The 25,199-nt window shown below is 35.6% G+C and overlaps 1 protein-coding gene across 1 annotated transcript in view; it reads right to left on the bottom strand.

Annotated features, from left to right (window-relative positions):
* The window catches only part of MALRD1 (MAM and LDL receptor class A domain containing 1), a 336,021-nt gene that overhangs the window by 271,096 nt on the left and 39,726 nt on the right, over positions 1 to 25,199 (bottom strand). Inside the window, exons 11-14 of the mRNA XM_012731266.1 lie at positions 23,762 to 23,969; positions 14,371 to 14,517; positions 12,058 to 12,155; positions 3,901 to 4,074 (exon numbers count right to left, since the gene is read on the bottom strand). Coding sequence (XP_012586720.1) covers positions 3,901 to 4,074; positions 12,058 to 12,155; positions 14,371 to 14,517; positions 23,762 to 23,969 — 627 coding nt within the window. The remainder of the gene's footprint in view (positions 1 to 3,900; positions 4,075 to 12,057; positions 12,156 to 14,370; positions 14,518 to 23,761; positions 23,970 to 25,199) is intronic.

Genomic DNA, 25,199 nt, shown 5'->3' with positions numbered 1-25,199 from the left:
GCTGCTCCCCTCAGCAGTGTACTTTCTCGATCTGCCTGTTCTGCTGCCAGCTCTGTCTCTGGTGAATCCTCTCACCCTCCGCATCTCTGGCCTGTACTCCAATTCTGTATGAATATATAAAATCTTAAAAAAATATTTAGTAATTTTGAGGTGTATGAGTATGTTTTATTTTTATTTTATTTGAAATACTTAATATACAAAACACGTGTAATATTAACATATGAAATACTGTGTGTATATCTGTGTGTGACTATATATTTAAGTAAGTCTTGTGTGTGTGTGTTTGTGTGTAAAATCTGGACTGATTCACACCAGAATGTTAACACATGCCTGAAATTCCTTACCTAAATTTTTGGGGTCCAGAGGGTGTTCAGAATTCCTTTGAACAGTTCAGAGTATTAATCTGACACATCATCTATTTTTAATTTTTTTGTGTGACACTCTCAGAGAGGCTGGGGGCAGTACCTGTAACCAAACCCATCTCTAAATGAACTGTCACACGGCTTCAGATCAGGTTAGTTTTGCTTTTCACTTCATTTCTCAAAGTGTATCATTATTCTCCAAGTTCCAATTTTCCAAAATACTGACTGGAGATTGTGGACCTGCGATGGCCTGTGATGGTGAAATTTGAAGGAATATTCTTGTTGTTTTCAAAACAAATCCTAACTACTGCCAACCAAGAGAATAAAAAAGGAGCAGAGGCAAGGACTAAAACTCTTACTTCGCACGAGTGAATCACACATAGCTGAGGACTAACTAACAAGAAGCCAGAACCATTCACCCCCTTAAAGAACACTACAATAAACTAAAGTTGACCAGTGCTGATTGGGAATCCCCAGCGGGAGAGAGAGAAAAGTCAAAATGTGGTGACGAGCCATCATGGAGGAGAATGAAGGAGGACAGAGGCAGATGAGCAGAGCTGTGTTAGGAAATATCACAAATCTTGCTGCCAAATTATAAAGCCCTACCATTGGCCTTAGAATCTACAACCTTAGTATGTTCCAGAAAATAAAGAGTAATTTGTATTTGCACTGCAAAACAAGACAAAATTTAAAACCCCAAAGGAAGGAAGAATTTTTAAAGAAAAAATATATATACTATGCCAAAACTCTTCAATAATGGTGATAGGTTAACCTGCGTCTCTGAATTCAAACTCATACTTCTTGAGTAACTACTTCCAGTGAAGGCCAATAAGTGTTTCTTTTGTTGTGTTGTGTCTTGTTTTGTTTGTTTTGTTTTTAAGACTTTTAGAGTAGTTTTATGCTCACTGTAAAATTGAAGCGTAGGTACAGATTTCCCATACACCCCCTGCCTTGCACATACATTTATACCACAGTGTCAACACCCCTTACCAGAATGGCATATTTGTTATAATCAGTAAACTTACATTGATATATCAACATTACCCAAAGTTCATGATTTACATTATGGCTTACTTTAGGTACTATAGTAAGTGTACAATGACATGCATCCATCATTATGCTACTGTGCAGAGTATTTTCACTGCCATAAAAAATCCTCTGTGTTCCACCTTCTCATGCCTCCTCTTCCTTCAGTCCCACAATCCCTGGCAACCACTAATTTTTTTTTTTGTATGTCTTCATAGTTTTATCTTTTCCAGAATTCCATATAGTTGGAATCATATGGTATCTACCTTTTCCAGATTGGTATTTTTTTCACTAAATTATAGGCATTTAATGTTCCCAATGTGTTTTCATGACTTGATAGGTGATTTCTTTTTAACAATGAATAATATTTTATGGTCTAGATATATCACAGTTTGTTTACTCATTCACCTACTGAAGGGCATCTTGGTCAGCAATTGTAAGCAAAGATGTTATAAACATACATTTTCAGGTTTTGGTGTGGACAAAGACATTCTGTTTTCTTAGCAATAATGTCAATTAGACACTAAAAGTTTTATTCTAACTAAAAGTAACCCTAATGAAAAAAAATATATAGACAGAATATAAACAAATGAGACAAGGACTCAAATTGTTCTGATTTTCCTTGTCTTGTTACAGGTAATAGAGATTGACACTATAATCTATAGCTGGTCTTTCTGTTAAATGTTTTCCAATCGAGAGTTATTAGATTCATGGAAGTGGAAACATAAAAGTGGTTCATGCAAATACAGGGAGTTTTAACATCTTCACTGATTAAAAGCCTTGAATAAATGAAACCAGACTTCAAGTCAAGAGTAGACTCCCAGATAAAGAAATATAATGACATTTATTGAGTGTTTAACATTTCCATTTCTAATAACCACAGCCACAGCAAGTTTTCTGTGTTTGCTGATTCCAGATTATCTTTCATGTGCTCTACATGTATAAATCATTTGATTCTCATAATAGTTCTATAAGACAAATAATGTTAATAGGAATTTATGTGAACTCCCTATTCTTCCTATTTCTGTGGGCAGGAACTTCCTGCAATAACACTACTGTTACTAACCACTTATTCAACCAGAATGTTGATATTAGAATAAGCTGGGCACATTCAATTCATCCTCTTTGTCACTCATTCAACATACCCTACCCTCCATTTTGGTAGTCAGCTGGTCTTCAGGAGGCATGCATTGAATTATAATCTCTGGTTAATGGGAAAAGGTTTCCCCAAAATGGGAGTCCTGCACTTTTCCAGCAGAGTCTGTCATTCTCTGGGTGAATCTGCTTATTTGGATGTGAAATATTATTTTGACTATCACTGCTGCTTCTAAAGACATTATCTCTAAAATGTCTTGCTCTTTATTTGACCTCTGTATTTAACTCACTTTGAATCAGAATTGTTGAGGAGCGCAAGAGCTGTTAATATCCCAAAAGTGATCTCACTCTCTATTATAGAGGAAGAAACAGAAATGCAGTGGAATTAAGCAACTTTGCTAACAAGTAAGCTTGAAACCTAGGCTCCAGAACCCAAGTTCATAGCCATCATTTTAATTACTTTCTTTGTAATATTTGGACTCCCCTAAAGCATTGCTTTTATCATTATTGCAGTTTTCAAAGATTAGGAAATCTGAAGTTCAAAGATGTTATATGAGCAGTCACTTAGCAACCCATGAGCTGAGCAGAGATAAAAACTCACACCAGCTGATTCCAAAGGCATTGTATTTTACACTGTTTCTACCATCCTACCTAGCAATAGTTTCTAAAAATGCTCTTCCCAAAAATCACTCAGAAGGGAGTTACATCCAGGAAGCTCCCATTTAATAAGCTACACATGCATTTTTTATTACTAACCAAGAAAATGACACCCAAATTTGATCAGTCCTTCAGTATTATTGGGCATCAGAAAATGAGGCAATAGGATTAAATATTAAATATTTCAGCATAGTTGATAACATATTTTATACTATCTCAATAACTACCAACCTCACTTAAAAAATATGTTCCTAGGCCCTCCCTAGTGGCGCAGCAGGTTAAAGCACAGCACAAAGAAGCTAAAGCCACTTCCGCATGAGTTCGATCCCCGCCTGCCCCGGAGGTGACCACATGGCACGGCAGACCTCTCCTGGCCCGCCCGCTGCTCCCCTCAGCAGGGTACTTCATCCATCTGCCTGTTCTTCTCCCCACTCTGTCTCTGGTGAAGCCTCTCACTGCCCCTGAGCTTCTGTCCTGTGCCCCAGTTCTGTATGCACAAATAAATAAATCTTTAAAAAAAAATTTCCTATTAAATTACTCTTCTCTCTACCATCCTATTCAGTTCTCATTCCTCATTGCAATGCTTCCACAGTCTCAAGCTCATAGTCAAGATAACTTCTCTACTAATTCCTGATTGTGAATGTGCTTACTTTATTAATACCAGGTAAATTTATAGGAAATATATACTATATTTGTCTTAAAAGATTAGCATCAAATCAGTTATCTTCAGTTAATGTGTTTTAATTACTTAAATGCTCACTTGAAAAGGCAGAGTAGATTCTCCAGTCTTCACATAGAGATCGATTTTTGCTTGTCTCCACTGAGATTCAGAGACTCCAGTTAGATCACCTTGCTTTTGTAAATTTCCATCCAGTGATGTTCTCGTAAACACAGAGAGATGTGAATTCTGAGACAGATGATACCGGAACTGCACCTGTTGAAAAGTGTTTGGGTGATATAAATATTCCATTTACCTATCTCTAATAGGTTTTGTATATATATCTAAATATAAATACTTAAATACTTTGGTGTTAAATAAAATCTTGACTCTCTACTTTCCTAATTGTGCAAGTATGGAAAAATGTCAAGTATGTCCTCTGCCAGTCTTTCATTTCCTACCAAAGGAAAGCCACAACATGATTATACTCACTGGTATTTTTAACACATACCATACAGATGTCTAAAGAAATGGGCCACTGGCAAACCATCAGGATAAGTTTGAGAGCAAATATTTGTTCACTCTGTCATGGGCAGTATCACTCCCCTTTCAAGAAAGATTCCCAGGATCCATCTCTCATCCTTTTGGGAGGTATACACTCTGACTCAAAGTTACAGAATCAGTTTTTACTACATATTCTCATTGGAACATCAAACAACAAATAAAGAAAAATTTTTCTTGATAAAAATTATGCCGTATGGTTAAAAAAAATTAATTCATGATTTTCATTAATCTCTGCTCTACTCTGATATTATCAAAGAATGTCAGGGCTCACACAATGCTGCTTATTGATAATTGATTCTGAGTAAGAACATGTTCTTTTACAAACAGGGGAAACTTGATCATTTTTTCTCTGACTTATCATCAATGATAATAAAGGTTTGACAGATTAGGTAGAAAAGGAAAGTAGAAAAATAATTATTTTAGGTACTGATAGCAACAGCTATGGTATATAATTTGGCACTGCCACTTTGCAACCAATATTTACTAAGCACTGGATATTGTGCAAGGCAAAATTAATCCCCTCTATGGATGAATAATTCACTCAATTAAAAAGGTCAACACAATACCCATAAAAAAATTGTCCAGATAACACAGCCACTCCATGACATAAGGATTCCTAACACTGCTTATTTTAAAGAAACTCACAACATTCAGAGATGAGGTTCCTGACAAACAAAATGCTTCAGTAGAGATTCAAGTGATTCCTTTTCGATTTCAATACATTTTAAGTTGTGTTTTCTCTTTCTCACTTTACTTTATTATGTTGTACAGACATTAGTACACATTAGATCACTCCTTTATTTCACTGTTGGCACCAATTTCAGTTAGGGTGAAAGTTGACCAAATTTCTTTAAATGCTTGATGAGAAAATTGAGAGTACCATGGACTATGGTGGTGGCTATGGTTGATTTGATAGTGGGTTTATTAGGTGGTAATACCAAGTTGACTTGAACTAAAAATAAACTTTTACTACAATGGGAAACTAAATGAAGACTTCTCAGGTAAGTGAGAACTTAAACTCAAATGGAAGTGTTTAATTAAATTCTAAGAAAAGGGAAGATTTAGATTCTTTGACTACAATTAAATTTTAAATCCCTGCTAGAGTTTCAGCATGTTCCAAACTTGTAAAAATGCAACATGGAGTTTTAAAAGCTTGTTGCACAAGAGATGTACATACCCTGGCAGAAGTTCAAGGTGTCAAACTGGCATTCAATACATCAGTACAGTTATTTTAATAGTATATTAAGAGTAAATACCAATGACATCCATTTTCAATAGAATAGAAACTTGGAACTTATATTTAATTTAGTATTTTAAATGAATTTGCCTCTTAAAGAGAATTCCTAAGTTTATCTTAGACCAAGAAAATTTATATGGTCTTTTCAAATTTAGTATTGGTAATGTTAAAATCACTGAACAACAAAAAAATTAAGACAGGTAAGGGACAAGACAGTAGGTTAGCAGGTTCTCAAGTCTCTTCCTACATTGGCAGAGTAAAGTATCATCTGTCAAGAAGTGACTGCATAGAAGAGAGACGAGGTTGATGATCAGCAGCTCCACAGTGAGGAGAGAATTAAACCACCAGATAGAGTAGAAAAGCTTGAAAACAATCCCACCAGGAATAGTATTGGGGCACTGGAAAAGGCACATTTTGAGCCTTCTAACAAGGTTCTTGGGACTTCCCACAGTGTCTAGTCAAATGAACCTGGATAAGATAAAACAAAGACTCACATATAACCGAGTCCCTGACCCCTAAGATAATCAGAAGATTTCTCAGCAGAAACCTTTCAGGCTCCAGGGAATGGCATGGGATTTTCAAATACTGAAAGGAAAAGACCTCCAAACAAGTATCCCCTACCCAGCTAGCCAGCTAATACTTATAATTGAAGGACCAGTAAAAAGCTTTATAAAGAGGCCTTCCCTGCTGGCACAATGAGCCACAGCCACTTCAGTGTGAGTTAAATACCTGACTGGGGAGGGAACCCACAAGACACAGCAGACCTCTCCTGGCTCAGGAGTGTCCCACATGGTGCAGTAGACCTCTCCTGTCTTGCCCCTCAGCAGTGTACTTCATTGATCTGCCTGTCCTGCTCCCCACTCTGTCTCTAGTGAATCCTCTCACCACCCTGTATCTCTGGCTGTATCCCAATTCTGTATGCATAAACAAATAAATCATTTTAAAAAATAGTTTTATAAAGAAATAACAGTTAAAGGAATTCAGCTCCTCTAAACTAGTTGCAAAAGTAATAAAGAACTTCTATAAAATTAACAGAAATTTCATGTAGAAGCCAAAAATCACAGAAATGAAGGATTATATGCAGAAGGAGAGCAATAATGGGAACCAGTGTAACAAACTCAAGATTGACTTGCTTTAAATTTAAGAAAGATTTTAAGGGCTCTCCCTGGTGGTGCAACATATTAAAGCATCACATTATGAAGCTCTCAGAAGCCACTGCACACCAGTTCGATCTCCTGCCTGGGTGGTGACCCACATGGCTGGCAGAACTCTTCTGATCCGCCCGCTGCTCCCCTCAAAAGTGTACTTTGTCAATCTGTCTGTTCTGCTCCCCACTCTGTCTCTGGTGAATCCTCTTACTCACCACACCTCTGACCTGTACCCCAGTTCTGTAAGCATAAATAAATAAATCTTAAAAAAAAAAGATTTTAAGTATAAATACCCTATATATAAACTACATGGTAACTTTTAAACAAAAATACCTAGAAGAAACAAAGAAGATAAAAATTGAATCTAAACACTATCTATACAAAAGTTATCTTTTAATATACAAGAGAACATGAACAAAAGAACAAACTGAAAAAACATTCAGAAAAAAAAGTGCAAAATGAAAACAAATACTTATATATTCTTTTCCCAAACATCAATGGGATCAAAAGCCACAAAGTGATTAGTTAGCTCAGAACACAAAACCCAGCATTGCACCTTCTCTAGATTTGCCAGAGCTCAGAATATAATCACAGGCTCAAAGTAAAAAAAAAAAATTGGAAAACAATCTTACAAGAAAATTGTATCCTAAAAAAAAAAAAACAGAGACAGTCATGTATATATCTTCTAAAGTGGATTTCCAGCTGAAAGGTAAAAAGAAACAGGGATGGCTGTTATATAATGACTAAAGAATCAATACATTGGAAGGAACAATCCTCGTCAAATCTAAAGATCTAATTGCAGAATTGAGACTAGTGAGTGGGGCGGTCAGGGCTGAGGAGTAGAGGAAAGGGGCCCAGTGGGCCAGGTAGATTACTTGTTTGTCAGTAGAAACTGAGGTGCGGTAACATACACCCTAACTTCATACAAAGCTTTGCTTCCAAAACATATGTAGTATCATCAACTATATTACATCAATAAAAAACAATTAAACTAAAAAAGATGCAGCTAAGGTTCCAGACAAGCGCAGAGTAAGTGGGTCACCTGTGAGGTTCTCATGTGCTATTGTTAAAACAGAGTAGGTCATGAGCTCAACATTGATGCAGATTGAGAGTTCCTCACAGAACATTTTATGATAATTGAGATTTAGTAGATATTCAGTAAATAGATTTTTTTTAAAAAAAATATTTATTTCCAAAAACAAATTTCTTTTTTTTTTTTTTTAAAGATTTATTTATTTATTCATACAGAACTGGGGTACAGGCCAGAGATGCAGAGGGTGAGAGGATTCACCAGAGACAGAGTGGGGAGCAGAACAGGCAGATCAACGAGGTACACTGCTGAGGGGAGCAGTGGGCAGGTCAGGAGAGGTCTGCCCCGCCCTGTGGATTTCCTCCGGGGCAGGCGGGGATCCAACTCATGCGGAAGTGGCTTAAGCTTCTTTATGCTGTGCTTTAACCCGCTGCGCCACCAGGGAGGGCCCAGTAAATAGATATTTTAAAAAGGAAAATCATCAGGGCCTCAGTAAATGTTCATAAATCTTTGTGGGGGGAGGGGAACCTGCTTTATGTCTGAAAATTACACAAGGCATTAGATGGCCTTAGGAGCTTGACAGGTTTATGGGGAGAATGAAAAAAAAAAAAGGAATAATTACACTAGAGTGTGTATTACACAAAGATAAAATGTATGTGTCTTTGGACACATAAATTAACATTAAACAAAATGAAAATTCATTTTCTCTCATTTTAAGTGCTCATTAGCTATAGATACTGGACACACCAGTGGAAAATTTCCATCATCAAAGAAAATTCTATTACACAGAGCTGTAAGACATGTAAATTAAAATTATATTAGTCATTGAAATTTTTTTCTACTTATCATTTTAAAAGAAAATGCTTTTTTAATCCATGACTGGTTTATTAAAAATAAGTAAAATAAAATATTAATTGAAGGATTGCCTTTATTTCTTTTGGATTTCCACGAAGGCCTTTTAAAATGCTTGGACAGAGTTGGTGTAAGTGGATTCATACCACACCCGGCCTCTCATAACACTTAATACCACCTTGCTGACAATACCCCTCACTAAACTATTTTGTCAGGGTAAGTGTGTGTTTACACTGTTCCCACAGCACTCCCCACAATACATTTGCAGAGTACTGAATCAGACAAAGAATGTTAACAGTAGCACTCCATGAGCCCTCAAGGGAGAAACTATTTTTTTCTTTTTACTTCCTCAAACATGAAAAAAAAAAAAAAGATGACTTGTGTGTCTCCATCTTCATTGACTACTGAAAAACTTCATTTCAAATATTTACCTGACCCTAATAAAATGTATTTTTGGAACCAACACATCTCTCGCTTCACCTATCTTTCCCCTGATATCTACATTCACTTTTTAAAAATACACTTTTACAGAAAAAAATTAAAGTAAGTTGAGGAGTTTAAAAAAATAGACAAATGTATCTCCAAGCACTGAAAGCAGAAGGTTCATATTAATCAATCTTCTTATATTTGATTGTGAAATCCCAACAGTGACATGCATTATCTTTGTACAATTCAAATATGAGAATTTAGAAAATATTAATTTACATAAACTCCTTTGATATTTTGATATTTCCTAGCTTATTGATAACAGTAACCACATTTCAACACCAGAAGTTTGCCACTTCTGAACTCCATGTATGTGTCTGCACTAGTTCCTAGCTATTCCAAGGAAAAGTGCCAAGTTTCAGCCCATAATGGAAGGACTTGTGAAGATTTTAAATGAAAGTTCACATCTTATACAATGCTTAGTTGCAACAACAACAACAACAAAAACTGTGCACATTGATGCCATGTGTTGGCTATCCATAAATCACCAGGTGATTCAAGCACAATGACCCCCAAAAATCTGCTGTTAGAGAAGGATATTCAAAGGAAAGGTTCACGTGCATATAAGTTTGTTCAAAAAAAGGTTCTTAACTGATTTGCTTATGCAGGGTAAGATTATATAATATCATAGAGCAAAGCATTAGTCACATCAAAATATGCAACTCTGGTTATCTAACTGCCTCATTTTACCATTTTACCAATTTAGAACACATGTTCTTCCATGATAAAGCTATTAATATGTTCAATTAAGAAGATCAGTTGGATTTTCTGACTACTCATTAAGAAGCTGGTTTATTTGATTGTTCTGTAAATTTTATAAAAGAAAACACTAATATCACAAATTACCATGTACTTATAAAAAAAGAGTAATACCACTCGGTGATGGGAAACCCACGGGGATTACAATTGAGATTAAAAAAAAATTACAAAATGATGTAAACTATTATATTATAAAAAAAAGAGTAATACCACATTCTTAGAACACTTTTTTGGGAAAGAACATTAGCTACACATAGCTCTGATAATAATCTATACTAACACTCTAATAGTAATGCCAAAACTAGAAAATATTATAAAGTAATCCAAATATCCCTGCCTTTAATTCAAGGATTACTAACATTCAAGCAGACACGGTCAAAAGGGAAAAAGCAAATACCTTTTCTGGCAGTACCCCTAAATCAATATCTGAGGCCTTGGGAGCTTGAGGACTTGGTTCTGAGAGGCAAACAATCAAGTGTCTAAACTATTATTTTAATGAAACTCCATCTAAATAACTTCCCACAGCCAACTCTAAATTTTAGCAACAACAGAGAACTATGTCTTCAAGTGAAAGCAATTATAACTTGAAACCCAATAGCAACAACCATAAATTAATGACTACCAGCATACAATGAGAACCCAAGATCTGAAAAAAGAAAGACCATCTCAGCAAATCTCAGGAATTTCTAATAAGTTGTTAGTACTCATTTTCATATGTCTGTAAAAGAAACAGAATTAACACATTCTGTTTTTTCTGTACTAGATTTTTGAATGTCTACAACAGCAGTGATTAAGATACTTTAATATATGGCCTTGAAATAAAGCTAAAGCTTATAAAGCACTTTCAAAAAGCAAGTAAATGCTTCAGAAACTCTAAAAAATCTATAACTATCCATAGGTTTTAACTTTAAAAAAAAGCAAAAGAACAAAAATGGTGAGTGCATTTGTGTGAGGTGGAAAAGAGTCCAGGCAGTTGTCACTTCTAATTCACATTTAAAAATAAGCAAAACCAATGTGGGAGGGAATGAAAGAGGAAGGACAACCTATTAAGAGTTCTGAGCACTTAGATTTATACAGCTGAGTGATATGAAATTCACCACTAGAAATGCTCATGTAAACTGCTGTAACCTTACATTCACAAGAGATGAATTTAGTGGGGGGCAGTATTGATTTCTTCATCATTTTCTGGTAACTCAACCAAAAAATGAACTGAAATTCTAATAGTCAAGACATGGTAGATTTCTCAAAGGGACTGAAAACAAAGAAGCCTGAATAGAACCATGTAATTTAGGTGTGCTAGTTTCTGTTTTGCTTTGTTTTTTAGGTGCTAGTTTTATGGAAAGAAACTGAATTATTTTTAGTGAACACCTACTATGAGACAAATAATTTGTCTCATACTTTCCTTTATTTAACCACCTTTTAATTCTCACAACCATGTGAAGGAAATAAGCTAATACATATGCCTACAATGTAGACACTGGGTTTCAAAGAGAATATATAATTAAGGACAGGGCTGATACTGAGAAAATGGCAAAAAGATTTGAACCAAATCTGTCTAATTCCAAGGTCCTTTTGTTTTCTCTACTGTGAACTGAGTAGCCCTGTTCTGTGTTTATCTGGTAACAGCAGACTAACTGAACAAATAAAATTTTTAGAAAACTGGGTATTTTAAAAAGCCAATCAAGATTCTAAAAATTAACTTTATTAACAAAGATCTCATTCCCCGGGCATATAAATACTATAAACAATTTCAAATACAGTTAATGTGGGGTAGAATATAAATACTAAAAGTGCAAGTTCAAAATTTGCACATTTTATCTTTATTTATATATTCCTTTATCTTTCAATAAGTACTACCTATATGATTTTATTTTATTGAATTAGCACTGTTACTGATATAAAGCTCTATCCAGATTTTTAAATATTGAAAGAACTATGTGGAAGACTACTGAATGACAGACATATACTTTGACTGTCCCCAAAATGAATGGTATAAGTTATATGTTGCAAATATTTTCTAGAACAATATGACATTTGCTGGTAAAATAGTTCATATATATAGATATTTATAACCATATATCTATATATATATATCAAATCATCATGAAAATAGCAAGATTTAGGAATATGAGTAATACAAGTCCAATAGCAGAATGGTCAAGAAAATTCCAGTAGTTGATTACCTGGCATGGGGTAGAGGCAGTGTAGGATTTTATAAGAATAGGACTTCTGAGCCTGGCCACTCCAGGAAGTTGCTGTGCTCCAAAATAAATAAATGACCCTGCAAAAGCAAATGCCAAGTCGTATGGATAAATTTCAACTGTTGCACATTTAGTATTTTTTCTCTCACACAACTTATTCTTGCACACATTCAATTGTCAGTCAAATAAGGACAAATACATTTTTTATTTATTTACCATAAAGCTCTATAGATAACCTAGACTCTTTCATATGGATAATATTAAATACCTAAAATAAAAACCAATTGACTGAAAATAAGATCTTGCTTAATAAATATTTTATTGGTTTAACTCATATAATAGATTTTGAAGTAAAATTAAATGAAGCTTATAAGCTTATGGTTAGATATTCAATAGACTCTTATGAAATTACATGAGAGCTTTGTTTTTAAGTTTCTTGATCAAATACTAAGGGATATGAGGCTATGGGATGAGTTTGGTTTCTTCTGAGTCAGACATGCTTGACATTGTGTGTGTGCTAGTGAGGATGAAAGCTTAATTAAAGATCTAATCTCAAAATAACTGCTTTTAGATTTCAACTACAGTGATACGCTTACAGCTCAGGTACAGGGGATAACATCGCTTAGCAGTCAAAAATTCCACATGCTGAACTGCTGTCAGGGGTAGCTTCCTTGAATACTGAAAATTTGCAAAACTATGCCAAACAACCTCAAGATCTGATCCCGCCCTTTGACAGTCACAAAGTGATGGGCAACTTGGAAAGCAAAGTCTTTTGCTTGAAAAATACCATTTTGAGATGATTTTTCAAGATTGAGTTCAATGCTGACTTAATATAAATGATGTGTTATTATTTAGAGATTACCATGTACATAGCTAAACAAGCAGGATTGCAAATCAGCAGTGCCATTTCTGAGCAAGAAAAACAGAACCCAGTTTATTTGGGCTTTCCATGACAAATATTCAGTATACTTATTTTATTTATAGAAAATACATAGGGGTAAATTATCAGGAATTTATATAAGACTCATATGGAGAACATTATCATGAATTGTGGAAGACAAAAACCCTCTGTTGAAATGGAAAAAAATAACATGTTTTTATTCAAAATAAAGTATATATAATTTTATAAAATGATATAAAAATTAAATAATTATGTAAATTTAAATTATCTTTAATATTATACAAATATTAACTTGATGAAAACTGACATGAAAGCTGAATGCAATTTAGCTAAATATTTGGAAAACAGGTAATGTTGTCTTAGAGTTTTATGTAAGTAAGGGGTAAAGTGAGGCTAATTTTAAACTTAGAACAGGAATTCTAGGAATCTGTCTCTGGATTTGCCTCTTAAAAGTCTTTTTTGCAGTATATATTGAGTTAAGAGAACAGTGGGGTTACAGTATACCAAGGAGATGTTTTAAAAATTAAGATCTTCACCTTCAAATTGAGCTGAGTTTAAGGTACAGACAACAGATGATTCATAAAGTTTCCCTCCCCCTAATATCCTGCTACTAACCCCAATTTCCAAGGACTGCAATTAAAAGCACACTGTTAGTTTGGCATAGTTATTTGGAAATCTCAAAGGATAAACCAGTAGAACAATGTTCAGTGGTGTTACATATCTTAAAGTGGATCTAAAATATAGTTCTCTCACTATAAAGTTAAGATTACACTTATGTACGCTGGCAATAGCATCAAAACAAAGCAAGAGAAAAGGACAAAACTCTTCTGTTTTTCTCGGGGTTTAATAAACTCTTACTAGAATGCTATGATTGCTCTATTTCAGGGATATTTGTAAACATTACACAAATATAATTTCTAAACACATATACAAAGAAGTAAGTTAGCCTCTTACAATAAATTTTAAATCCTTGAATTTAAACATTTGTAGGTTTATTTTATAGGTAGTGCTAAATATCTGTTCTCAGAAAGATTACATTATTTTTCTTTCTATTTTACAAAAATTAGATTGCTCCAAAACAAAGACAAGCCTACTATTATAATTCCTGGTACCTAGACAAGATTCTTGACTTTCTCCTTCTGCATGCCGGCAATTCAACCTTTTAAATTATGCAACCTAACTGTTGGTGGTTAAAACAATGTTCATTCCATAAAACTAATTACAAATTAGTCAATCAGGAAAATTTAAGTAAATAAATTATAATTCCATTTATATAGCCTATAGACAAAAAATTGAAAATACAACATCAGCATACATGCTGGAAATACATAATATCATTCAACATGAAAAAGAGGAACTTTTTTTAAAAAGAAGACAAGAAGACAATACCCTACCATGGTTTTTGTTTGCTGGATGGTCAGGATGAGAAAGATTTTGCTCTCCCCTGGTCAACCCCTTCATGAATTGCCAGTGTGAATCTTCTGTGAGAAATGGCTCCCAGCCGCAGAAACCAGACTCAAAGTCACAGGTGAGACGATTTGCTATTATGCATAAAGGGGAAACGATGAGAATGAAGCAGGAACATGTTGAAAAACTTGGATTCTAAATCAGTCAATCAGTTTAGGAGGTCAATATAATTATTTCACTTTGTAGTGAATGGTGTACAATTATCACAGTAGTTTTGCATTTTTCAGTTTCACAAGGCTCTCCAAGAGCTTTGTGTGGCATTATTTTCTATATGCTTCTGTCTATAAGACAGGTGAAACACTATTTAACCATATGAAATGGTAGGAAAAAATCCATTTGAAAGGTGGGAGTATAAATTAATTCTGGACATTTTAGGAACTTGAGCTTCTTGGTTTCATTCTTGCATGATATTCTTTAAAAATGCCTATTTGGGGCCCTCTCAGGTGACACAACAGGTTAAGGCACCACATTATGAAGCTATCTGAAGCCACTGCAGCATGAGTTCAGTCTCCCGCCACAGGATGCAGCAGACCTCTCCTGACCCATCCACTGCTGCCCTCAGCAGTGTATTTCAGTCAGTTTGCCTGTCCCTGTCTCTGGTGAATCCTCTCACATACCCACACCCTGCATCTCTGGTATATACCCCAGTTCTTGCATAAATAAATAAATCATTTAAAAAATGCCTATTTGGTAAGCAGAAGAGCTAAAAAGACGCTTTTCCAAAGAGGAAATGCAGATGGCCAACAAGCATATGAAAAAATGTTCAAAATCACTTGTAATAAGGGAGATGCAAATTAAAACCACAATGAGATACCACCTCACCCAGTGAGAATGGCACATCTTCAAACAACTAGCAACAACAAATGTTGGCAAGGATGTGGAAAAAGGAACTCTCCTGCACTGCTGGTGATAATGCAAACTAGTACAACCACTATGGAAAACTGTTTGGAGGTTTCTCAAACTGCTAAGCATGGAGCTTCCCTATGACCCAGCAATCCCACTCCTAGGTATCTACCCAAAAGACACAAAAACACTGCAGTCCCATCTTTATTGCTGCTTTATTCACAATTGGAAAGACATGGAAACAGCCCAAATGCCCAAAAATGGATGACTAGATTAAAAAGATGTGGTACATATATACAATGGAATATTACTCAGCAACCAAAAAAATAAACACATGCCTTTTGCAGCAACATGGAAGGAACTGGAAAAGATCATGCTTAGTGAAATAGGCCAGAAAGAAAAGGAAAAATACTGGATGGTTCCTCCATAGCAGGAAATTAACAGAACAGGCAAGAAAATAATGATAATGATGAACAGCTATATACCAGAGACATTCTGCAGGTGTGGAGTAGGGAGTGGGATCAAAAACAGCTGGGGGGGGGCGGGGGGAAATGTACTGGACTATGGTGATGGCACATGGGTGATTTTGTGATGGGAAGCCCAAGGGGGTTGCAAATGAGGTGGAAAAATGCACAAAATCATATAAAATTAATTAACTATTACATATACATGCCTATTAATTAACTATTATATATATGTATATATATTTACACACACATTCCTATTCGGTTTGGTATTGCAAAAATTGGGGAAAAATGCACCTTTTTTTCCCTTTTAATATATCATTAAAATATGGGGAATACTTTGTTCATAATTTTATCACATCAGAACAAGTTCCAGAGAGAGTCAGACTTGGAATAAGCTTCATAAGCATCTTTCCAAGTTTTCTCTCTACAAATTCATGAGAAAAATAAAAGCAAGTTTGAGAGAAATTTTGACAACTTGATTTATATTTTCAAGAAGGTAGATTTTATATGATTAAATTTCCTTTTGCCAAAATAAGAATCAAAGTACCAGCCTATCTTAGATAGCAGCTGTGGAGAGTAATGAATTAACTAATTTTACACCTGTTTCCAAAAATGAGACATTTTATAACAATAGAAAGCAAAAATTTCTTTGTCATAAAACACCCAAATTATTGGCAACTTCCCTGGGATCATATTGCTATTGCCTTTAATAAAAATTATTAAAATAGTAACAGACACATTACCACTGAAATGCAAGTATGTACCAAGAATCTTGTTTATATACAATTAGTCCTCACAAATAAATTCCATAGTAAGTGGAAGTGTCCGCAAAGAGAAAAATAGGAGTTCGCCTAAGTAAACTGGTGATGACAAACTTTAATCAACAGAACATCAAAACTTTGCTATTCATCATCTCTGATGTCAAGATTTATACCTCAACTATGCTAAAAGATTACAGGTACTATGGTGGTAGGTTTGTCACAGTAACATTCATCTAAAGAGGTGTAAACCTGTCCTCCTAAATCACATACAGTATTGTAAACAACATTACCTCAACAAAAACAACACAATTTTTAAAACTTTATACTGGAAGCCAACCCAAACCAGGGCTCTGTCTCATATTCTACAAGACTCCAATATTCAACAGGCTTATCTAAAATCATTGCTTTTAATTTTAAATAATATGACCAATTACACCAGTATATTAAGTTCATTATATCTTAGTAATCAAAAGATCTTCAAGTGTCTATAAACAGGGATCCCTGGTTCCATGACCAGATATTTTAGCACTAACATGTCAATAATTAAAATGTTGAAGTACACTATGCAAATAACAGAACCACTTAAAGTTTTTCTACATGTCAGTTAATTGTTTAGACCTCATAAGCTCATTTAGACATTCAGACAACAGAAATAACATAAGAATTGTTTTCCTTTATTAACAAATAGTATTTTCCCTGATAGCAATTTCCAAAATATTAAAACAAGTGACTCGACTACAGGATAATTATGAAAAGATCCTGCACATTAACTAATGATGAATCAACATGATAAGAAAAATGCTATTCATTTATATACCACACTGGAAATCCATTGCTTCTGGATATGTGTTTTCTTTTCTCACCTCTGACTGACTACTTTGATTTAAAAAAATACCCATAAGCGAATCTCTTCTATTTTCCAGCAATAGTCTTGAGTACCTGTGAACTATATGACTATCTCCTGGGCACCTAAAAAATCCTCTGAGAGCTTCACTAACTAGGCTACCTCTCCGTTCTTCTAAGTCAGTTGATGGAATATGGTAATACACAAAAAATATGTACTGGACCACTAAAAAAGTGCTTGAATGATCCAAACTTTTGGTTTGAGACTTAACCAAGGAATCCTTTATCTCTGCTCCACCTAGGACAATCCGCATTCCTAGAGACACACTTCCCTGGAACAGAGAAACTTTCATGGGTAGAGCAGCCATGTAACCTGATTGCTCAGGGTTGCCCCAGTTTATCCCTATTGTCCTAGCAGAACAATTGATAATCTCCCCTCATTCTTCTCACATATCCCAGTTTAGGCAATAAATTTTACATTAATACACAAAATAAGTCCACAAACATAACCATTTTATCCACTGCAGATGGTCACTGGATTAATCTGCCTACTCCCCAATGAGTGTACAAATGCCTCACCAAATCTTTACAGATTCATCACACTGCCTATTGACTCAATCGCAAAAATGTGAAGATTTTAGGCCAAAATAACTGGATTTTATAAATGCTGAAATGGGGCTTTAGAAGAAAAGTTCAAAACATGTCTTAAAATGTCAATCATTACACTTCCCGCAAAAACGCTAAATATCACCGTCTTTTGAAAAATAAAAAGTCACTTTTTTTTTTTAAAGATTTATTTATTTGTTCATACAGAACTGGGGTACAGGCCAGAGGTTCAGGGGCGGTGAGAGGCTTCACCAGAGACAGAGTGGGGAGCAGAACAGGCAGATCGACGAAGTACACTGCTGAGGGGAGCAGCGGGCAGGTCAGGAGAGGTCCGCCACGCCATGTGGTCACCTCCAGGGCAGGTGGGAATCGAACTCATGCAGAAGTGGCTTTAGCTTCTCAGTGCTGTGCTTTAACCCGCTGCGCCACCAGGGAGGGCCCGAAAAGTCACTTTTTTAATCTATCACCATAAGATATGTGAAAACAAGTTGGTGCAATCACCTCTGTAATATTCTTAGTGAATTACTCAGCTGTTCTACACACTGACATTTGATCTACCACACTTCAAGAACTTTTTTTTAATATCCTTGAATTTAATAGCATTATAAAATATATGTAGAATTTCAGTTACCAGAGTCCAAATTGTTCCATTAATATTTTTCCTATATAATTAAAAAAAGATGAAGCTATAAATATCTGAAGAAAGCCAGGAGAGCAAACATATTTTAATTGTAGCAATAATAAATGCCTAGTCACATAAACAAATCCATTCATTATAACCAGTGATTTGGATTATTTGATTGTTTTTAACTATGTGTGATAACAGAACAAATTTCCCATGTCTAATCAGAGAATGAGATGCCACTGTTCATAATTTTAGTGAAGTGTCACTGAGTTCATCAGAATGATATTTTTAAATTATAACAAAATGTGGTTATATATTTAGACACTAGCATAGTGGCAGAAGAAAATATATATATATATATATATTTATACAGAATGGGGGTACAGGCCAGAGATACGAAGAGAGAGAGGATTCACCAGGGACAGAGTGGGGAGCAGAACAGGCAGATCGACGAAGTACACTGCTGAGGGGAGCAGCGGGCGGGTCAGGAGAGGTCTGCCCCGCCATGTGGTCACCTCTGGGGCAGGCAGGGATCGAACTCATGCGGAAGTGGCTTAAGCTTCTTTGTGCAGTGCTTTAACCCGCTGTGCCACCATGGAGGGCCGGAAAAGAAATTTTATTGTAGCAGTTGAGGAATATAATCTACAGGTTCATGAAAATTGTAAATATGTATGAATCCTCCAGTTCAGAAAAAGAAAAAAAAATGTATGGAATGAATGTGGAATTTTAATATGTTGTTTAATAAGTATACATTAGATTATATACTTGTCCTTTGGATGTATTTTGATATTCAGTAAGTTTTTTCAAAATAGGAAAGATATTTAGAGCAAGTATCACAGTAAAAATTAAATATATCTCTCCAAATTCTTTTTTATTCCTTGGTAAATTTTTATGGCTTGCTTTTATTGAAGTAATATTGCATTATAATTTTTCAGTGTGCATCACTGAAAAGCAATGGGTGTAGACTCCATTAATTAACCTCTCAACATCCAAATCTATTCTATACCATGACACTGTTTCCTTTTTCTTCATACAGCCTTATCCCCTTCCCTTCTGATACCACTAACCACTCTTGGAGTCCAACTATGTTACATGCTTATTATCTCTGTCTACCACATAAACAGAGTCAGTCTTCCCTGGCTAATTTCACGAAGCATAATACCCTCTAGGTCAATCCTTATTGTTGCAAGTGGCAAGATTTCACCTTCTTTATAGCTGAATAGTATTCATTACACACATACACCTCTCCTTATTCATTTGTCATTTGATGGGCACTTAATGTGTCCCCCATTCTGGACTATTTGGTTCTCTCTGGGTATCTTTAGGGTCTACACATTGCAGTTTTGTCAGGCAGGAATATGTGCTCAGTTTACAATTTAGTGATATCCTTCATTTAGTAAGGGTTATATGACTTCTGGCACGTTCTTTAAAACTGTTGGAAGCCCACTGCCAGTGCCCTATACACCCACCTTAAGGCACTTTCTCATCAGCTGTTGCAATTCTTGCAGGGTGGTAGCCACCATCCTACTCTAGGAAGTAAGTGTAGGCACTCCTCCCCAGGTTGTGGCTCTGTGTCAGAGGCGTTTCTCCTGCAGCTGCACTTGGTCACTGGGGTCCTGAGCTTTCCCCAGAGGATGGGGCTGCTCTGGAATCCTTGGCTCACGCAGCTGGGCCTCCTCACCTCTCCTGGCCTCCCATGGCTGCAACCCCAACAAGCTGACTACAGTTGTAGAGTATCAGTACAGCCTGGGCCTCATTCTCCAACCACTGGAGCACATGCTTTGCAGACACTTGTCCCGCCTCGGGAACTTACTATGTGTGGCCTCGATGTGTGGCCTCTGCTCATCTGCCAACTATTCTGGGAGGGGAAAGCTGAGGAGAGCATCCTCAAGCACACGGGGATGGTGCACCGAAAGCACAGCCCTGGAAGCCATGGCACTTGGGTGCAGTTTCCAGAAGCAGATGGTGGACTGCGGGATCCAGTCCCCTGGCTGGCTAAAGGGATACTGATCCATGGCTGCCCATAACCGGGTAGGTCATGGGCCCAGGCAGCAGATCGCATCAGCCTAGGAGCACTGCACTGAGACCTCACCGTGTAGGTTCACCTGCTCAGCTGCACCTCACTTCACAACTGCTCCACCAGCAGTGCTCACCGGACACATAAAGGCCATAAATTGTACTTGCTGGTAGCTGTCCTAGCAGTTGGTGTCCATCAGCTCCAGTAACCCTGACCTGGGAAAGACTGCGAGACCACCCCGAGGAGAAAGGGGGTGGGGGTGTCACTTAAGCCCCATACTGCCAGCTGCCCTGCATGCCATGTCCTGTCCTTGGCAACTGGCTGGTAAGTAGGGGGTACAGGCCCGGTACCCAGTCATCAAGCACCCTGTCCCCCAAGGCAACCCAACCATGTCTAAAAGACGCATCTCATGTCCAAGGTCCTTAGGACAGGGGTGGGGCTGACACAAGGAAGCCTGCTGGTGGAATGGCTGTGGGGATCGATTCACAGCCTATGCATCTCACATTAAATTGTATGCATTAATTATGTATGGTATTTATATATCAACTTTACCTTACTAAAAGGATTCTTAATATCTATTGTTTGGAATTATAACGATGCTCTCAGGAATAGTGAAGCGCTGGTAGGTTTTCCAGTTATTCTGAAAGGTCCCTGAGTAGTTTCCTTTTTCTTAAGTTTCCTTTCTTTTATACACCATCTGTTTTCTCTCCCAGCTGTCTCCTCCGAAACCTCTTTGGCACAGCAGTTCTCAAACTTTAATGTGCAGCAGAATCACCTGGGACGTTATTAAAATGTAACTTTTGGTTCTGTAAGACTGGGCTATCGCCTGAGGTTCTGCATTTGCAAAGCACTCCCAGGTGATGCTGCTGCTGCTGCCGCTGGTCGGTGGAGCCATCATAGAGCAGCAGTGTGTATCAATTAACTGCTTCGGAACAGGCACTGAGCCAGATACTTATTTAACCACATTTGTTAAAATAGCATCTAAAAGAAAGGAATTTCATAATGGAAGGATACCTGAATGTGTGTGTCTTTTGGGAGAAACACACTAACTCTTAGAATACTAGCTGACAAGATTCACAAATTAATACTTACTAAGTCTCCAGAATATACTAAGCACTACTGATGTTATTCAAGTTGCATATATGAGCAACACTATCCTCAAGGTTCATCCTGTAGTGGGATAAAAAGAAACTAGAAAGGCTGCTTTTTCCTGTGCTTTATGAACTTGAAATAATTCTATTTATGAGTTTTATATTTCAAATACAAATTTGTAAAATACAACTATAAGTGTGCAAAATGTTTCAAAGTAATTTAAATTCCAAAAGGCCACTTCTTACTTGTGGTAATATATACATATGTATATATTCATAAATATACAAAATGCCTTGGTAAAGAAAATAGTGTAACATAATATTAATTTTAGTAACTCAATTACTACAGAATTTTCTCCCTCAGAGGAAAACATTACATAAAAAGTTATGTGAAATATAAATGTTGGCATCAAAATATACATAATATATATTATAAACATTAAATATATACATATTTTAATATGCAATTTCCTTTATGCAATACATAAAGTTGACCCAAGCAAACATGCCAGATTTGCTTTATATATATTTCTTTAGAGATATACATTATTTTAAAAACTTAGCAGAATAAAAAGTAACACTATTAGTTGATAAGCACAGACATCTGAGTTATCCTCACACAAAGAAATAGTAGAATGGTATCAAAATATACTCTACTGGGAAAATGCCAGATATATAACCAATGAAGCATCAATACATGAACAGAAACAGAAAAATATGTCCAAAATCAAATGCTAAAATATCTATTTTTACTACAGCAGGATTTGATTCAACCAATTTAAAGGAAAGCATAAGAGCTCCTCGCCACAGGAGAAAAGGAAGCTCAGTTTCAGTCTATAGAAATGAAAAAAAAAGCAGGAAATGTATTCAGTTTGGTTATTGAAAATGAGAATAATGCAAGTCATTAAGTGAATTTCTTTCAAAGAAAATAGCCAAATTTTCTGTTAAAATTTTCAGTACAAAATGGAAAAGTAGAAAAAATTAATTTCCCTCAGATTATTGTTTGATGAATGAAAAAGAGAGCCACCAAAAAATCCATCGAGAGATAATACTGGTAAGTAAATTAAGCTGCGTAAATGTAGTGTTTAGAGCTATTTGTTTGGGGAGTTAATTAAATTGCTCATTACAAACAGGCAGATGATTTTTTTTCTTGCTTCCTATCACCTCTTTTCTGCATCCTTCTCCACTGCCCTTAAAGTCCTACTCACCCATCAACAGAAGCAAATTGTACAAAGAGCTTTTCATTAAAAAGTTGATGTCTATCTTGCTGCAATATTTTTCTCTTGCTCCACTAAATACCTCGCTAAAACACTGAAACAAAATGTTGAATTTTTTAATAATTAAAAAGTTACACCATTTGTTTATGATATAGAAATTGGATTCATTTTGTAGGAATTCATCATTTCTAAAGAGATTTAAGCATCTTACTTGCTACATTAACTCATATGGTAACCTTCATGTAGACTGCAAATTAAATTGCATTTCCTTTTATATATGCTAGACTTGAATAGTAATGGGACTTCTTGGAATCAGACCTATGAAAAACTCACTCGAAAATGCCTGAAAAGAAAGTGGTGGTTATCCCCCAGCCCCATGAATGCCAAGCATGACTAACATGCTTTCTACAAAAAGCAATGGCAGCCTTCTTCCTCTTCACCCCTTTCCCACCACTTCTTATTTAATTATCAGAATGGAAAAAGTCTTGCATTTAATAAAGCATGGTGTGTCTCCAAAGGGAAAGTACAAAGAGATTCCTTTTCCCAACTATTTTCCTCTTCTAGCAAACATATACACATTTATACACACACAAACACGCACACATATCACAAAGTCACAGTATTCATTTGTTGAACAAATAGAGATTTTGCAGTTTTAGCAACAAACACCAAAGCATAAAATTAGCATAGAGACCCCCACAAGAAATAGTGCAAGTAGCTTCAGAGGGAAAATGTATGTTTATCTTATTTCATACATATTAACTTTGCCTTTTTTAAAGTAAACATTATTAAATTCACCACAGTTATGAATTTGATCATGTGAACAAGTAAACCATTTGCTTACTTACAGCAAGTAGCTGGATCTTCATCACTTTCATCAAAACAGTCTTTCTGAGAGTCACAGAGTGATTCTTGGGCTATACACTGGCCACTGGCACAGGTGAATTCATCTGCAGAGCAAAGCTTTCTGAATGGAGACTCTGCACAGGCATAAACCCAGAGTGCATCAAGCCCAATAAAGCCTTTTTGGTTCAGAGTAGTCCCTTCAAAAACAATCTTAAGGGGGAAAAAAGTGAATGATTTATGAGCTTGCAACCTCTTTTAAAACACAACGGATAGTAGATATTAAATAATTATTGAGGAAAAAGTGTCTGTTTAAAGAGCAAATACAACTGATACAAAGATCCTATCTGATACTCCTGATGCACACACACAAGATAGATGGGGACATAAATACACTGAGGACCCTGAAAAATCACCCAGCTTTAAGTAAAATATAACATCCCACTTAACCATCGACAATATGAAAATGTGTATATAGTCATCATCTTGACAACTGTTTTTTTTAAATATTCCAGGAAATAAATATCATCATTACTGATTCTATATGAGCTTTAACTCCTGTTTTTATTAACAATTGACATCAGTTTTGAAAGATTAGGAAGGGGAATGGCAGACAGAGTAAGATACACAATAAAATAGAAAGTTTTAAAGAATATAAAAATCTATTAATTTCCAAAAAGGAATTTCTCCAACAATCAAAGAAATGCTACTTAAAGAAAATAAATATCTTATTTAATCAACCCACTATAGCTCTACTGAAAGTACATAGTATTAGGGAGTGAAACAATCATACAGCACTAATCAAGTTAAGATAATATCAAAGTATCAGTATTTCTAGAATCTCTGCCAAAAGCAATGATTAGAGAGGTATGAACTGCTGACTACAACAAATAATTCTAATTCTATAGAAAATAACTCCTGTCCAATACGGCAGTGACTGTATAGGGCTATTGTACTTTAAATTAAATTAAAATCCAGCTATTTCACTGTACTAGCCACATTTCCAGGGTTGAATAGTCGCATGTGGCCAGTGGTTGCCATATTAGAGTGCACAGTTACAGAAAACAGTTACAGAAAGTATCTATTACTGCAGTTTTGCTGCACCGCACTAAAGATCTTATTAAGGTATAACATTTATGAAAGAAGGCTAACTCCTTTTTAATCTTTCCAATTTAAAGTTTGTGAATAAGTTTCTTCTGTCAAAGGCATGAGGAATCCAATACTGAAATCACTTCCAGTTTAGTCTAGAAAATACTTAAATCATATGCAATTATAAGTATACTCTTCCCACATGAGTATCACAGTATATAAATTATTGGACTTGTTGCTATATATTTTCATAGCAGAAAATTTCAGATTTTAATGTTTATTTCAAAATTGATTAGTCTGAATTTTAATTTCAATAATGTCCCATTATTGAAATGGAAATACATTTAATAAACA

The sequence above is a fragment of the Condylura cristata genome, unplaced genomic scaffold (genome assembly GCF_000260355.1).
Source record: "Condylura cristata isolate star-nosed mole 26May11 unplaced genomic scaffold, ConCri1.0 scaffold00030, whole genome shotgun sequence".
NCBI lineage: Eukaryota > Metazoa > Chordata > Mammalia > Eulipotyphla > Talpidae > Condylura > Condylura cristata.
This window is presented reverse-complemented; position numbering and strand designations above follow the sequence as displayed.